The following is a 14,727-nucleotide window of genomic DNA, read 5'->3' as shown; positions in this document are numbered from 1 at the left end:
TTTTAAAAATGAGGGTAAAAATCTTCATGCAAACAAGAATCTTCATGCAGTTATTCATGTATGCATACGTTAAAGTATTGTACTCAATTAATTGAGATTAAAGGATTTAAAGTTCCACGAATTGTTTTGTACATTTGTATAATATACATTTGTAACTATGAGTCTAATTTCTCTCCGTTTAAGACTGACGTGAACATAAAAGCTTTGACCCTGACTGCCTGAATGTGTATAAGGGTGTATTTTAAAAAAGAAATGTATACACTGCATACACAGCAGCAAACACACTCAGGCCACATGTTTCAGGTCCACAACAATCTCAACCTTAATTTCCACTCTGGCACCGTTCGTGCTCTTTCATGGATAACAGTAATAAATAGAGGATGACAAGTCATCTATCCTCCGGTTTAAGTTAATGAAGGTCTAAGTGTGTGTGCTCCAAAAAGATACAGAGAAAAGAAAGGTGTAAATATGAGCTGGAGGAGAGAGATGAAAAAACAGCTAATAGTGGAGGACGCGAGTGAGAGGCTTTGGTGAGAAAGAGAGAGAGATAGAAAGAGGTGGAGTGAACACTGGCTGTCAAGTACGGGAAGCAGAGGCAGCTGTGACACACTGGAACATCAAAGACCAGATCCAGAGTCCAGGATGCTGAGAAACCTGATCATGAGTCTTCTTCTCAGAAATTATTCATTTTGTAAATAAGAAGTGGATCAAGACTTCAGGCTGCAGGTGAGTTTTTTCTTTTCTTTTTGTTTCTCTACCTGTTTTAAGTAATCTTGATGGTTCGGCTTCATGTTTGATGGATATACAAATCCAGTTTGGGAATACAAACAAAAAAGCTCAACAAATATTTTTAACAAAACAACATTGTGTGAACATTGTTAATCGTAAGCTTTATCTTTCACTGGAGAAGTAAACATAAAGGTAAACATGATAATACTCTACAGCTGAGTCAGCATAAGGAGTCATGTCCAACAATTTTAGCATTTATTTATTAAGCTGAAACATTCAGGTATGAACACAGTCAGCTGCTAAGAAAAGGTGAAATACTCACAGTAACAGATTTTTTTTAATATGACAAACACAATTATCCTAATGTACATAATAAAGCTTGTTCGAGAAAGCAGATTATTTAATATAGCATTTTATCAAAAGACTGACTTTCAACGTACTCAAAGATATTGAAGAGAAAGATGGAGTTCTCTGCCTCTCATTTCTATCGGATCTACCCCATTTTTCTGATCAAGTCAACCATTATGTCCACTGAGCATCAAAGGGAGAAATAAACTACGTTCATTCACGTCAGTCTCCAAAAGTCTACAATAATACAAGAAAAACTCGCTACATTTGTCATTAGTTGCTTTTTTAAAAAAGTCGCTAGAGGGGTCTGAAAATGCTAAATATAGCAACAAAGTGTGTGTCCCAATTCAGGGTCTGCACACTTCGAAGTGTGCAGACTACGTAGACTTCAGAGTGTCCTCCGTAGTCTACACACTTCAAAGTCCGCTTAACGTTGGTGAAATGGGACAGCCTACCCAGTCTACAAGAATTTCCCATAACAGCAACACAGGACGTTGAATCACTTAAACCTCTAAAATTACTCATTGGACACGGGCCGGCAGCACCAACAGTAAAAAAAAAAAACACGGTCTGAGGCTAGGTGTGTCCCACATACGTCATCGCGGTGCGTGAGGTACTGTCCCAATTCACAGAACTTGAAGGACCCTCAGACCGTGTTTATTTTATTTTTTTTATTTATTTTTTTTTAACTGATGCTAAGTTGGAAATAAATTGGTGTTCGTCTCCTTTTCTCGTATTAAAGTTGGTTTGAGTCTGCAAACCATGAGCTAATTTGCGCAAAACTGTGATTTACTGGGCAGAAGAAGGGAACAGATGTTTGTTAGCGACAAAATAAATTAAATTATAACTACTACAAGAAAAAGACCATCAATGTAGTAGATTAGAGTAGATGAAAAATTCACACATTCTCACATTTTAGATGCAAAATGCGACCATTTGGTCGCAGTCTGGAGCCCTGCTAACGCAGTAACATAATGTTCAACTCCCTTAAAATTAAGGAAAAGAAAAGAAAGATGCTTATATGTAGTCTGGGAAGTTTGTTGCTACACTAAATATAAACATATTTATTTATTTATTGCAGTGTTGTTTTTAATAGAGGAAGCAGGATATGAATTCCTGTTTCTTTTTTTCTTTTTTTTTTTGACAAAAAACAAACTAGAGACAAAGTGTTTTAGGATGACAAAACTAAAGGTGTCAGATAAGGGGATAAGAGGGGGGCGGCAGTGGCTCAGGCGGTAGAGCAGGTCGTCCAATGATCGGAAGGTCGGAGGTTCGATTCCCGCTCCCGCAGTCATCCGTCGTTGTGTCCTTAAGGCAAGACACTTAACCCTCCTTGCCTCCAGTGTTGGCATCGCTGGTGTATGAATGTTCGGTGATGGTCGGAGAGGCCGTAGGAGCAGACTGGCAGCCACGTTACCATCAGCTTGCCCCAGGGCAGCTGTGGCTACGCACGTAGCTTACCATCACCAGGTATGAGTGAGGAGTGGATGAATAATGGATTCACAATGTAAAGCGCTTTGGGTGCCTTGAAAAGCGCTATATAAATCTAATCCATTATTATTATTATAAATTATGGCTTTGAGCTTTGTGCTAGGGAAGTGGGATCAAAAGCCATAAAAATGGAAACATGTAAATATATTTAGACACTTTTCATGGCAGTTTGATTCACTTGACGTTGGACACTCAAGACTGCACATTTCTTGCTATACAGGTTGGCTTCTGGCCAACTTTGCATTTAAGGGCCTTGTGTTGAATCTATTTCCAAAATACGGACACATCACTTCTTAAAACTAACTACACACAAGAACATTTACAAGCCAAATATACAGTATTTTTTTTTTCAGTTTCTCTATACCATCATCCATGCAACTCCAGCTGCAAGGAGAAACAGCTGGATGCATTTTAGTTGCAACACTTCCATCTAGTGACCCCAAAATGCAACATCATAAAAGAAAGAGCACCTCAGTATCCAGGTTGATTATCTGCTGGGAAAGCCACAGTTACATGAGCCAGTAGATGTGGAAAAACATAGCCTGTAACAAGTCTTATTTAAGGATTAACACAACAGTCCACTTCCAAGGTATGTTTAATTTAATTTTCCATAGGAGTTCTGATGTGTTGTAAATTGGAATATATATATATATATATATATATGTTTTGTAAACTTACTTATTTTATTACATTAAAATTTTCAAACATATTTCTCTACTGTTTAAGGTGATTATGCATTGATTCGTTCTGTAGCCGTCCGTGCATGGCGGTGCTGCTCTTTAATTATTGGATCCATGAAGCCACCCGTGCTGCTCATATATGATTATTGAATGAGTCAGTAGGACGCTACTGTGGAAAACTTTGATAAAAACAGCTGTTGGGCCCAGGCTACTGTGACTGCTTCTGACTTAGGGTAGGCTAATAAACATGACCTGTACTATTTAACATTGGTGTATTTTACTAACACCAGTTATGATTATGAGTATGTTTTGAACTGAGATATGATTCAGTGAGTCATGGAAGGTCCATGGAAGTCCATGTTCATCCATAAGGCTGGGATGGCTGCATGGTCCTTGACAAAAGCAGCACATTTTCCTCACATCTATCTGTTTGTTTATAATCAGACACATGAAAGTAGTTTATCACATATTTATATCTAGTAACTTGTCAAAGTTTGATTAAAGTTGTGGTTTTTGGACATTATTGCAAGAATGTCCAGAATTCACAAGGATTGGCTGAGTTTGCAGTGATAGCGATCGAAACATCGGAAATTCTTGAGGACTGGCTAATTCCACAAAACTGGTATAAAATGTGTAGGCACTTGAAGAGGGGCTAAGCTGACATTTCTCCACCAATAACTCACAACCAATATGTGAACATCTTAATGAGGCATTTCTTAAACCAAAGTAGGAAATTATCCAAATTGCTGCTCCAAAGGGTGGTATTTTCCACACTGATACTGTTCAACATCATCTCATGGCTGTTCAACTACAAGAAAAAATAAACCATAAAAAGCCATAGCAACATAGACATTCTTGAGATGAGAAGACAGTGACAGTAAGCTAAATAAATAAAACTAAAGTGAAGCAATGAAGGAACTGCTATTTAAGTTTTTAGGCCTGGGTTGTGTGAAAATTAGCTCAAAAGCTTAATTTAGCTTCCTCATCAGCTCCTCCCAGGTACCCAAATAAAAACATCACACAGTGCTGCTTCAGATTAATAAATAAATCTGTTGCCTTCCCTTTTATAATGAACCTTATCAATTTTTCCTTTAGATTTTATTGCTGAGAAACCTACCTTGACTCACCAGGATGCCGGTGCGGAACTGCTCTCTTGCAGCTCTTATCACAACTGGTGCCACAGTTTTCAGCGACATCGGCTGCCCCGAGGCCGCTGTGATGTGTGGGATGAATATCTCCTGGGTTTTGGCTAATGCTTCTGAAGAAGACGTGAAGGAAATGTGCTTGAGCGAGGAGGAGTACCTAACGATGCATCTGGGGCCTCCCAAGTCCCCAAAGTTTCTCCCAGTCTGTATAACCTACGTCATTATCTTCATCGTGGGTGTCCTGGGCAACTTCTTGACCTGTGCAGTCATCTTGCGCTATAAGGTGATGCAGACACCTACCAACTATTACTTGCTGAGCTTGGCCGTGTCAGACATGCTGGTGCTATTGATAGGCATGCCGTTAGAGCTCTATGAGATGCAGCAGAACTACCCCTTCTTGCTTGGGGAGGGGGGCTGCTACTTCAAAATTTTCCTGTTTGAAGCCGTCTGCTTTGCCTCCATCCTTAATGTCACAGCACTTAGTGTGGAGCGCTACGTGGCAGTCATGCATCCCCTCAAAGTCAAACTCATGACCACACGTGCTCATGTCAAGAGGGTGATCTTCATGTTGTGGGGGCTGTCCATGCTCTGCGCTGTGCCGAACACCAGCTTGCACGGGATTGTGGTGTTGCCTCCATGGTTTGGGCGGAAGTTTCCCCGGTCAGCTATCTGCCGTACGTACAGAATTTTTTTTTTATTTTATCCTTGCACATTTCCACAAGAGATCTACAAGCAGCTCTATAAGGAGTAATAATATCCACATGCTAACATGCTAATGTTAAACAGGCACAACTATTTTTTGCAGGGATTTGATCATATTAGGATTTAAATCTGTTTTATCTCTATCCTCAGATGTGGTCAGACCAACCTGGATGTACAGCTTAATCATCCTGATCTCCATGCTGGCCTTCTTCGTCCTCCCCATGTTGATCATTAGCATTCTCTACTTCCTTATTGGCTTGGAGCTACACAGGGAGAGAGTGATTACCGTAGTTGGTACAGATCGTTGCTTCGAACCTGAAAGTGTTTCCAAGTCTCACAAGCAGAAACTCAGCAAGCGTACTGTGCAAGTCACCAAAATGCTCTGTGAGTTTTATTTCTGTGTTTTTGTTTTATTCTAGTTTAAGGTTAAGGAAAGGGAAATAACTGCTCCTCAATGTCATTTGAAGTAATTCTATTTTTACTGTTGCCCTTCTGAAAACTGTTGCTTTGACAGCCGATCCATGTCCCAACCCTCAGGTCATGCTCATTAACTCTGCATCCTGACCTAAACAATTACACTGTAAATATAAATGGCTGAAGTAAGCTTCTTCTGAAGGGCAGCTGGCCTCACTCTTAGGGATTGTTTGAGCAGCTCAGTCACCCGAGACAAGCTAAGATTATAGAACTGTTCAGTGCACTTGAGGCACTGAAACCAGTTTTTTTTAGGAACACCTTCCAGACTAAAGATTTAGGTTTTATCTCCTGTATTTTTATGGACTTACATGTGATTGTTTTTGTTCTTTGCTCTTTGTGACTTCTAACCTGTGAAAAGTGCTATATAAAATGTACTTACTCAGATAGATATAGAGCTAGTGGCAGACTGTACTGAAGAACTGAGCTTTTGCGATGTGTTATTGAGCACACAGATTCATAAAATGTTAGATTCTACCTTTCTGCTAATTTATGAAAAATAGATGTTGAGTATCACAGATGTATTCCGGGTCTGAACCTTTCTGGGATTTGTAAACACTAATCTATTCAGTGACTGACTGGAAACCAGTGTAAAGATTTCTAAACTGGTGTGATGTGTTCAGATCTCTTAGTCCTGGTTAAAACTCTAGCAGCAGCGTTCTGGATGAGCTGCAGATGTTTAATGCTCTTTTTAGGAAGTCCTGTTAAAAGACCATTACAGTAATCCAGTCTACTGGAGATGAATGCATGGATGAGTTTCTCTTGGTCTTTCTGGGAGACTAAACTTTTAATTCTGTTGATGTTTCTGAGCTGGTAAAAAGCTTCTTAGTGAAGCTTTGATGTGGCTGCTGAAAGTCAGATCTGAGTCTATCAACACTCCCAGGTTATGAACTTGGTTGGTGATTTTAAGAGCCAGAGTCTCCAGGTGTTTACCAATGCTGACCCTCTTCTCTTTGCTACCAAACAGAATAATCTCAGTTTTGTCTTCATTTAATTATAGAAAATTCTCAGTTACAATACAGCATTAGTTCTGATTCATTTATTATTTAACCTTTTCTTTAAACTCAGATCTGTCTAAACATTTAGCTCATCTCTCCATTTGCTCACCATCAATGTGCAGAATGGGGTAGCATTAGGTGGGGGGTGTACATGCGCTTTGTTTCTGTGTGTGTTTGTGTGTGTGTGTGTGTGTGTGTGTGTGTGTGTGCGCGTGTGACACAGAGACTACAATGGGGTGTGTGTTTTTTAATTGCTTTGTGTTGCTTTGTGCATGTGCGCTCCAGAAATAAAATTTGATTTGATCAATGAATAAATGTGATTTTGCATTTGTAAACTATCCATGTTTGTGTGGATAAACTACGATTGTTGAGTTGAAAGCGACTGTTCCATGTGCTTCAGGTGTGTTGGTGGTCGTCTTCGGCCTTTGCTGGGCTCCCTTCCACGTGGACCGCCTGATTTGGAGCTACATCGACATGTCGTCTGTGCAGCACCTCAAGATCTTCGAGAACGTCCACATCGTGTCAGGCGTCTGCTTCTATCTGAGCTCTGCAGTCAACCCCATCCTCTACAACCTCATGTCGACCAGGTTCAGGGAAATGTTCAGTCTTATCACGTGTTGCTCTAAAAGTTGGCAAACACGCTCCCGCCTACAGATGATTCAATGCACCACCTCCAACAAAAAAATGCCAAATGCCAATTAGACTTAACATTATCTAGGCCTTAAAAAGACAGTGTCAAAATGCATCTAACGGGGGACATGGAGGTTCATTCATACCTTAATGATCAGACTGAACTTATGTATGGAAATCTGGAATGACCACCATTGTCATTAAAACTATAAAGGTTTTTAATCCTGCCAACAAAGCAGACTGGAGAAATTTTTATTATATGACAGGCATGAGAGCCGTTCTGTTGGCAAGATATATTTATAAGACTCTTAATAAAGTTTTCTCCTTTCATTTGTTCCTTAACTGTCTGTATTTAGGAATTCCAGAGACATTTAGTACACAAAACAAAGGATTTCCTCCTCTTGGTAGTTATGACTTTTATTTATGAAGTAGGAAATATGCTAAGAATGGAGTAGGATGTTGAAAGGCAGAGCGGCGCAGCATCCGCAGTGATGCAGACTCTGCATCGGTCATTCACTGAGAAGGAGCTGAGCCAAAAGCTCTCAATTTGCAGGTCGATCTACGTTCCTACTCTCACCTGTGATCATGAGCTGTGGGGAGTGACTGAAAGAATGAGGTTGCAGATACAAGTGTCCGAAATGAGTTTCCTCTGCAGCGTGTCCGCGCTCTTCCTCAGAGATAGAGTGAGAAGCTTGGATATCTAAAAAGGGCTCCAAGTAGAGCATCGAGAGGGTCCAAATAAGGTGGCTCCTGGACACCTTCCTGGTGAGGGGTTCATTCTTCCAATGTGAGATTGCATTCAAGACACACTTTAGTCCAACGAGCCAAACCTGTTCAAAAACGTGTTCCCATTCTCACCAGAAGTGGCGCTGGTGGTGCTGCTTACCAGCAGTTCTCGTGTTTTCCTCTGACTTAATATCAGCACGTTCACCTCGTTGTCATTCCACGTCGGACCATGAGCCATTTTTTAAAGACCACACACTGTAAAGACTATCAGACCCCTCCCTGTGGAACCTGCTCCCCGTTTGGGTTCAGGAGGCAGACATTTCCTTGTATTTGTAGCGGACTTTCCAAGCAAACGGATTCAGATTCAAAGTGGCTGCTGTGAATGTCAACAGTGATGATTTAGACAGAAATTTTTACTTAGTTTTAGACAAAGTCTTATGACTAGATTGTCTTTTAGTTTTAGTTTTAACTCTTTGAATTATGTGAGTTTTAGTCAAATACATAAAATATAACCAAGTCTACTGCAGATTTAGTTGAGTTTGTAATATAAACTGTAAGGGAAATGTTTTATTGTTAAAAGTTTCCTTTTAATTTCTTTAGTCATTATATATACTTTGGTGAAATAAAAGATTTTTAAATAGCTGCAGGTTATCTTGTTTATTTTTAATTATTTTAATGAATAATAATTTTTTTCTGTTGTCTTTTTTTTCTTTTTTAGTGTTTTTATTTTGGGTATTTTAATTATTGAAGGATTATTTTGGGTATTGTTTTCCTTTTGTATTTAATTTTTGTGGGTTTTATTTCCTTAGTGGTTTTATTGGTGATTGTATTGGGCAGTCATGTTTGGTGTATGCGAGTGATTATTTGATGTAATGGTTTGAGGACCGTTCTGATTAGGGACAGTGAAATTGAGAAAAAAAGAGATAACTAACTGTGATGTGTTGTTGTTTCTCGCTCTCTCTCTCTCTCTCTCTCTCTCTCTCTCTCTCTCTCTTTTAACACCTTTTGCAATTCTTTTTCTTGCACCAGGAAGGTGTTGATTTCCACCTCAGATTTATGGTTAATTGTCTTGCCTAATTAATATGACATCCATAGATCTTTCAGTTTACAGCCTTGCTAAAGCACCTGTAATGCATGAGACGTTAGCTTTATCATGCTTAGCTTTGCATGGAGTGACCAACCTGCAAAGTACTTGACATTTTTAATGCATTAGGCTTCAACCACATGGAGATGGAACCAATTTTTTTAAGAAGTTTTCCATAAAGATAGAGTTGTTTCAAGAAATGTGTGCATCCACACAAAACCACTAAAAACGCTGTAGTATATCTGTCAGCAGATGTGCAAATGAACGTGTTTATTGAATACATTCATTTTTCTGTGAATGCTAAACTGAAAATAAAGAAGATGAACTTCAACTTGTTTGGATTACATGAGGTCTTGTAACAGTTACTGCCTACATTTTCATACAGACTCCACACTACTATTAACCACCATAAATTGTGCATTCTAGCATAACAATGGATGACAACGCAACGTCGGTACAGTCCTGATCTGAAATGGTGATACTTGGACTCTTTAAACCTGGAATTAAATATCATAAGCATAATTTCTGTTCATTAAAACTTTGTTTCTGATATCTGAAACCTTTATTCTATTTGTGAAAATGCAAATTATAAAAATTTTATCAGTTTGTTCATTTTTTCCCCTGATGGCAGCTACACATCCGTACAAAGCTGTTGTTTTGGCTTTGGGTGATGTGGTGATCATTAACCGCCGCGGCTGATTCTTGAAGCAAATTTACATGTCTGCCATCTAGCAGTGGAAAGTGGCAACAGGTTTAAGCTCAGTCTGGAGACATGGCCAGGTGCTGTATAAAGTAGTTCCAGACTGATGTTCAGCATGGTGTAGCATCATTTCTAGACAACATGTCTAGAAACATCTGGGAAGTGAGGAGATCAGTTGCTGGAGTTTTAGGAGAGGAATGTTGTCCCATTCTGGTCTGATGCAGGATTCTAGCTGCTCAACAGTCCTGGACCTTGGTTGCTGGATTCTTGCTTCCATGATGCTCCAGATGTTGTGTATTGGTGAAAGGTCTGGACTGCAGGCAGGCCATTCAGCAGCTGGACTCTTCTCCTGTGAAGCCATGCTGCTGTGATGGATGCAGGATGTGGTTCAGCATCGTCTTGCTGAAATCTGCAAGGTCTTCCCTGAAAGAGACGTTGTCTGGATGGAGCAGATGTTGCTCTAAAACCTCCATGTACTTTTCAGCATTGATGGAGCTTCACAGATGTGGAAGCTGCCCACGCCATAGACACTAATGCAGCCCCATCCCATCAGAGATGCAGCTTTTCACCTGTCCACTGATAACAAGCTGGATGCTCCCTCTTCTCTTTAGTCTGCAGGACACAGTGTCCATGTTTTCCAGAAATAATTTCACATTTTCATCCATCTGACCACAAAACAGTTTTCCCTGTTTGTCTCAGATCATTTTAATGAGCTTTAGTCCAGAGAAGACGGCAGTGTTTCTGGATCATGTTCACATCTGGCTTCTTCTTTGCATGATGGAGCTTTAACCTGCATTTGTGGATTTCAGGGTTAACTGTGTTCACAGACAGTGATTTCTAGAAGTCTTCCTGAGCCTATTGCCGTGGTTTCCAGTAGAAAATAATGTCCGGTTTAATGCAGTGCTGTCTGAGGACCCCAAGATCACCAGCATCCAGTTTTCACATTTGGCCTTGTCCCATGCGCACAGAGGTTCCTTCTGATTCACTGAATACTTTAGTAATGTTATACATTATAAATGGTGGGATCTTAAAATTCTTCTCAATTTTAAGATGAGGAACATTTTTCTGAAATTGTTTTCCAATTTTTATTTAGTATGCCTCAGATTGGTGAACCGCTGTACATCTGTCCATCTAGGAGACTCTACCTCTCTGAAATGCTCCTTTTACACCCAATCATGTTACTGAACCGTCAATTAACCGAATAAGTTGTCAAGTGTTCCTCCAGTTGTTTTGAATTTGTGCCATTTACTTTTCCAGCCTTTTGTTGCTGCTGTTCCAACTTTTTTGAAGTTCAAAATGAGACAATATTTTCCACAAAATCACATCAGATAAGTTGTTTATGTTCTACTGTGGAAAAAAAAAACAAAAAAACGGGTTGATGAGCCTGGTGCATTTTACACAGCGTCCCAACTCATCTAGAATTGGGGCTCTATGTGAAAGCTGTTTCTGAATGTGCCAGCAGATGTAGTTTACTGGTTTTATTATTTGGTTTGAAACAAGCATAATGTGCTCCAGAAACACAAATGTCTTCGTTGTGAGCATGAAAAGAGCTGTCTAAACAGCTTGACTAACAAGGCAAGCCCAAGAGTCGAACACCTTTTCATCAGAAAGCATGATGCAGAAAAATCATTTGCACGGATGGAGATGTTGGTTTTGAGGAGCTGATTATTAAGAGGAAGATGAAGTCAGGGGGTCAATTTTATTAAAAAGATTTAAAAAAACAGATTAGGTGATGAAGCAGAATGTGATAAATAAACCAGCAGTTAAGTACTAATAAATGTTATTTTAATGGCAGTGTTATCAGAGAACCACACCAGCACTAATGAACAGCTATCTATCCACAGCCCCATCACTGTAACATGGCTCACCTGCATCACAGTATCACCGTAGTCATGGCGCTCACTCCAGCAGACAGCATCACTGAACTACGAAGAAGTGTGGAGCAGAACGTGGAGACTGTGAAATTAAAGAACAGATCATCTCAAATGAGAAGTTTAATGTTTCATTTCATGGATCACCAAACATTTTTACAAACTGAAAGCCATAAAACCCCAGAGCAGGAAACAATAAAAAGTTGATCTGATGCTCAGCAGGAGCTGTGGGAGGGAAGAACGGCACATTCTTTGGTCTAATTAAATTTTAGTTTTAAATTTTTTGTTTAATTAAATCTGTCACACTTGGAAAAGTGATTCAGATTCATTATCATCATGTTTTTCTTCAACATATAGAAGAATGTAGGATTTACTTTTATAAAATAGTGTAAGTTGTTGCAGTGGTAAAATTGTAGACCACTTCTATTAAAGCAGCCTGTGATGAGTCTCCTGCTGTTATACAATGTTCTTTTGACACTAAAGTGATTTTTAGGGACGTGTGCAAAAGTGCGTAAGAGACATGACAGTTCAGAGGGGAAGATGTGATTTCCTGTCAAGAGGATGACGTGAAGTGTTTCTTAATAAGATGACATTAAATCTTGTGAGGATGTAGATCGAAGTTGATGGTCTGACTACTCAAAGACCCCTCTAACATAAAAAGAAATTGAGGGGAAAAAAGACTAGAAAAGAAAAGGTGATGAATACATCGTTGATTGGATGTATTAAAATTAGATCTGGTATGTTTGGTGCTGCACCAGAACAGTGCTTTAAGTTTCCTTCATGCAGGAAGAGACAGTAACTGACTAACTGTATCATTATTTTTTAGCCCATCTATGACACAGTTGGGCTAGCTATTATATTTCACACTTGAAGCAACTTCAGAACAAGTTGATGGACTGAAATAATTTTTTATAAATGCAAGTAGCCTTTATGACATCATTCATTGATCTATGAACTATTATAAAGCCTGAAATTTGAGCATTTTGGTCTCATTTGGATCTAGAAGTGTCCATAAATGGACAAACATGGACCCACTGCAGGAACCACAGTGACAGTTTCAAAGCGACCTTAGTCTAAACGCTCTTGTTGTATTTCATCCCAGTTTTCCCAAAAAAATCCCAAAGGTTGATGCAAACAATTTTAAAAGTCAGTATGTAGGGGTTCATCCTTCTGATCGGGAGTGTCAATCAAATCAAATGTCAAATGTAGGAATATTAAGTGTCACTACGAAATATAAGTTTTTCAAAGAAACTTATCTGCCGAAGTCCAAAGTGAGAGCATGGAAAATAAACAAGCTAAGAGCTACCCGACTCATCACACGCTTTCACTGCAGCAGCAGAATTCACAACAAAGATAACATGCCATGATGCGTTCAGGGTCCTTGCTGTAGCTTTGCTACTACTGACAACTGTTCTGAGATCAAGCCTGGACCCAGTAGGATTCCTGTGTTAGTAAAATAAGGAATCGAACACAGCCAGCTTGTGGGGTGAATCGATCTAATCTGTTAACTGTACCTTGTAAAACTCAGAATACAACAGAGACCAGAGTAAACTTCATAAAGCTGCTGTACTTAATGTTAGATCTCTGTCCAACAAGTCACTGTTAGTTAATGACTTCATCATTTCTCACAGTTTAGATTTTCTTTTTCTGACAGAAACATGGTTAACAGAAGACACAAGTGCTGCCGTTCTTAATGAAACAGCACCCCCTCATTTTAGTTTTATGAATAAATGTCGAAACGGGAGGAAAGGGGGAGGAGAAGCTGCCTTATTTAAAGATTCATTCCAGTGTAAAGAGATTTCATTTGCTGATTTTACTTCTTTTGAATATCTTAGTTTTATTTTAAGGGGCATTCCTAAAATCCTATTTCTAATCAGCTACAGACGTCCAGGACACTGTGTAAATTTTATTGATGAATTTTCTGAATTATTGTCGGTTATTTCTACTGATTTTAATCATTTAATCATAACTGGGGATTTTTACATCCACATAGATAACATGACGGATGGTAATGTCAAGGACTTTTGTTCCATATTGGATGTTTGGCTTGTGGCAACATGTAAAAGAACCGACCCACACTCGAGGTCACATTCTGGACCTGGTTATTTCAAAGGGTGTTGATATTTCTTCTGTTGCGGTCACTGACTTGGCCTTGTCTGACCATTTTTGTATTTTGTTTGATTTACTGATCACTCAGAATGTCCAACCAACCTGCTTCTCCGTTAGGAAGAGGTACATTAATGAAAGAACAAGTGCTAAGTTTGTGGAGGCCATAGCTATGTTACCAACAACCAGTGCAAAGTCAGTTGATGGACTCCTGGATCATTTCAATCTCAAAATCTTGAATGTAATGGATGCTGTTGCACCGATAAGAATCAAGAGCACTTTGAGCAAACAGAAAACACCATGGAGAAACACCACTGTGGTTACCAGCCTAAAAAGAGAATGCAGAAAAACTGAGCGAAAATGGCGGAAAAATAAATTTCAAATTCACTATGAGCTGTACAAACAAAGCCTCCGTAACTATAACAATGAGCTGTGCAAAGCCAGAGAGCTGCATTTATCTGAAATGATTAACAGGAATGTCAACAATTCTCGCTCTGTTTGCTATGATTGAAAAACTTACAAATCCTCCTATACAGATAAACCCAGAGCTCCTTTCCACTGAGAAATGCAACCAATTTGCAAACTTTTTTAGCCAAAAAATTAAAACGATTAGACAAAATATTAATTCCACACAGTCACACAAGAAAATTAGTCTGTGTCTAAAACCCGGAAATAATTCTAAAGTTGTGTCACAATTTAAAATGGTGAATTTAAAAATCCTACAAGAAACAGTTTGGCATCTGAAATCAACAACATGCACTCTGGACATGATACCATCCGACTTTTTAAAACTAGTTTTTACGTCAGTAGAAAGTGATCTCCTACTGATAGTTAACAGCTCACTGGCATCAGGCATTTTTCCCAAGTCACTAAAGATAGCTGCTATTAAGCCTCCTAAAGAAAAGGCCTCTAGATGCCTATAGTGAACAACTATAGACCTGTCTCTAACCTCTCTTTTTATTTCCAAGATTATTGAGAAAGTTGTTTTTTACCAGCTTAATGACTTTTTAAATGAAAGTGGAAAACTTGACAAATTTCAATCCGGC

The 14,727-nt window shown here is 39.1% G+C and overlaps 1 protein-coding gene across 1 annotated transcript; it reads left to right on the top strand.

The window, feature by feature from the left end:
- Positions 1-463: 463 nt before the first annotated feature.
- Positions 464-7,532, top strand: LOC121644606 (neuromedin-U receptor 1-like). The gene is made up of 4 exons (XM_041992675.1): positions 464-726; positions 4,344-5,067; positions 5,246-5,479; positions 6,965-7,532. The coding sequence occupies exons 2-4, from the start codon at positions 4,380-4,382 to the stop codon at positions 7,264-7,266; spliced, it is 1,224 nt and encodes a 407-aa protein (XP_041848609.1). The 5' UTR covers positions 464-726; positions 4,344-4,379; the 3' UTR covers positions 7,267-7,532.
- Positions 7,533-14,727: the final 7,195 nt, after the last annotated feature.

The sequence above is a fragment of the Melanotaenia boesemani genome, chromosome 8 (assembly GCF_017639745.1).
Source record: "Melanotaenia boesemani isolate fMelBoe1 chromosome 8, fMelBoe1.pri, whole genome shotgun sequence".
NCBI classification, from domain to species: Eukaryota; Metazoa; Chordata; class Actinopteri; order Atheriniformes; family Melanotaeniidae; genus Melanotaenia; species Melanotaenia boesemani.
Note: the sequence above shows the minus strand (reverse complement) of the source record. Positions and strands in the feature narration are given on the sequence as shown.

Bases quoted from the DNA above. Each gene is read 5' to 3' on its own strand.
- LOC121644606 (XM_041992675.1), top strand. From the start codon at position 4,380: ATGCCGGTGCGGAACTGCTCTCTTGCAGCTCTTATCACAACTGGTGCC. The intron at 5,068-5,245 runs GTACGTACAGAA...CTCTATCCTCAG, and splicing joins TCCCCGGTCAGCTATCTGCC to ATGTGGTCAGACCAACCTGG. The intron at 5,480-6,964 runs GTGAGTTTTATT...CATGTGCTTCAG, and splicing joins GCAAGTCACCAAAATGCTCT to GTGTGTTGGTGGTCGTCTTC.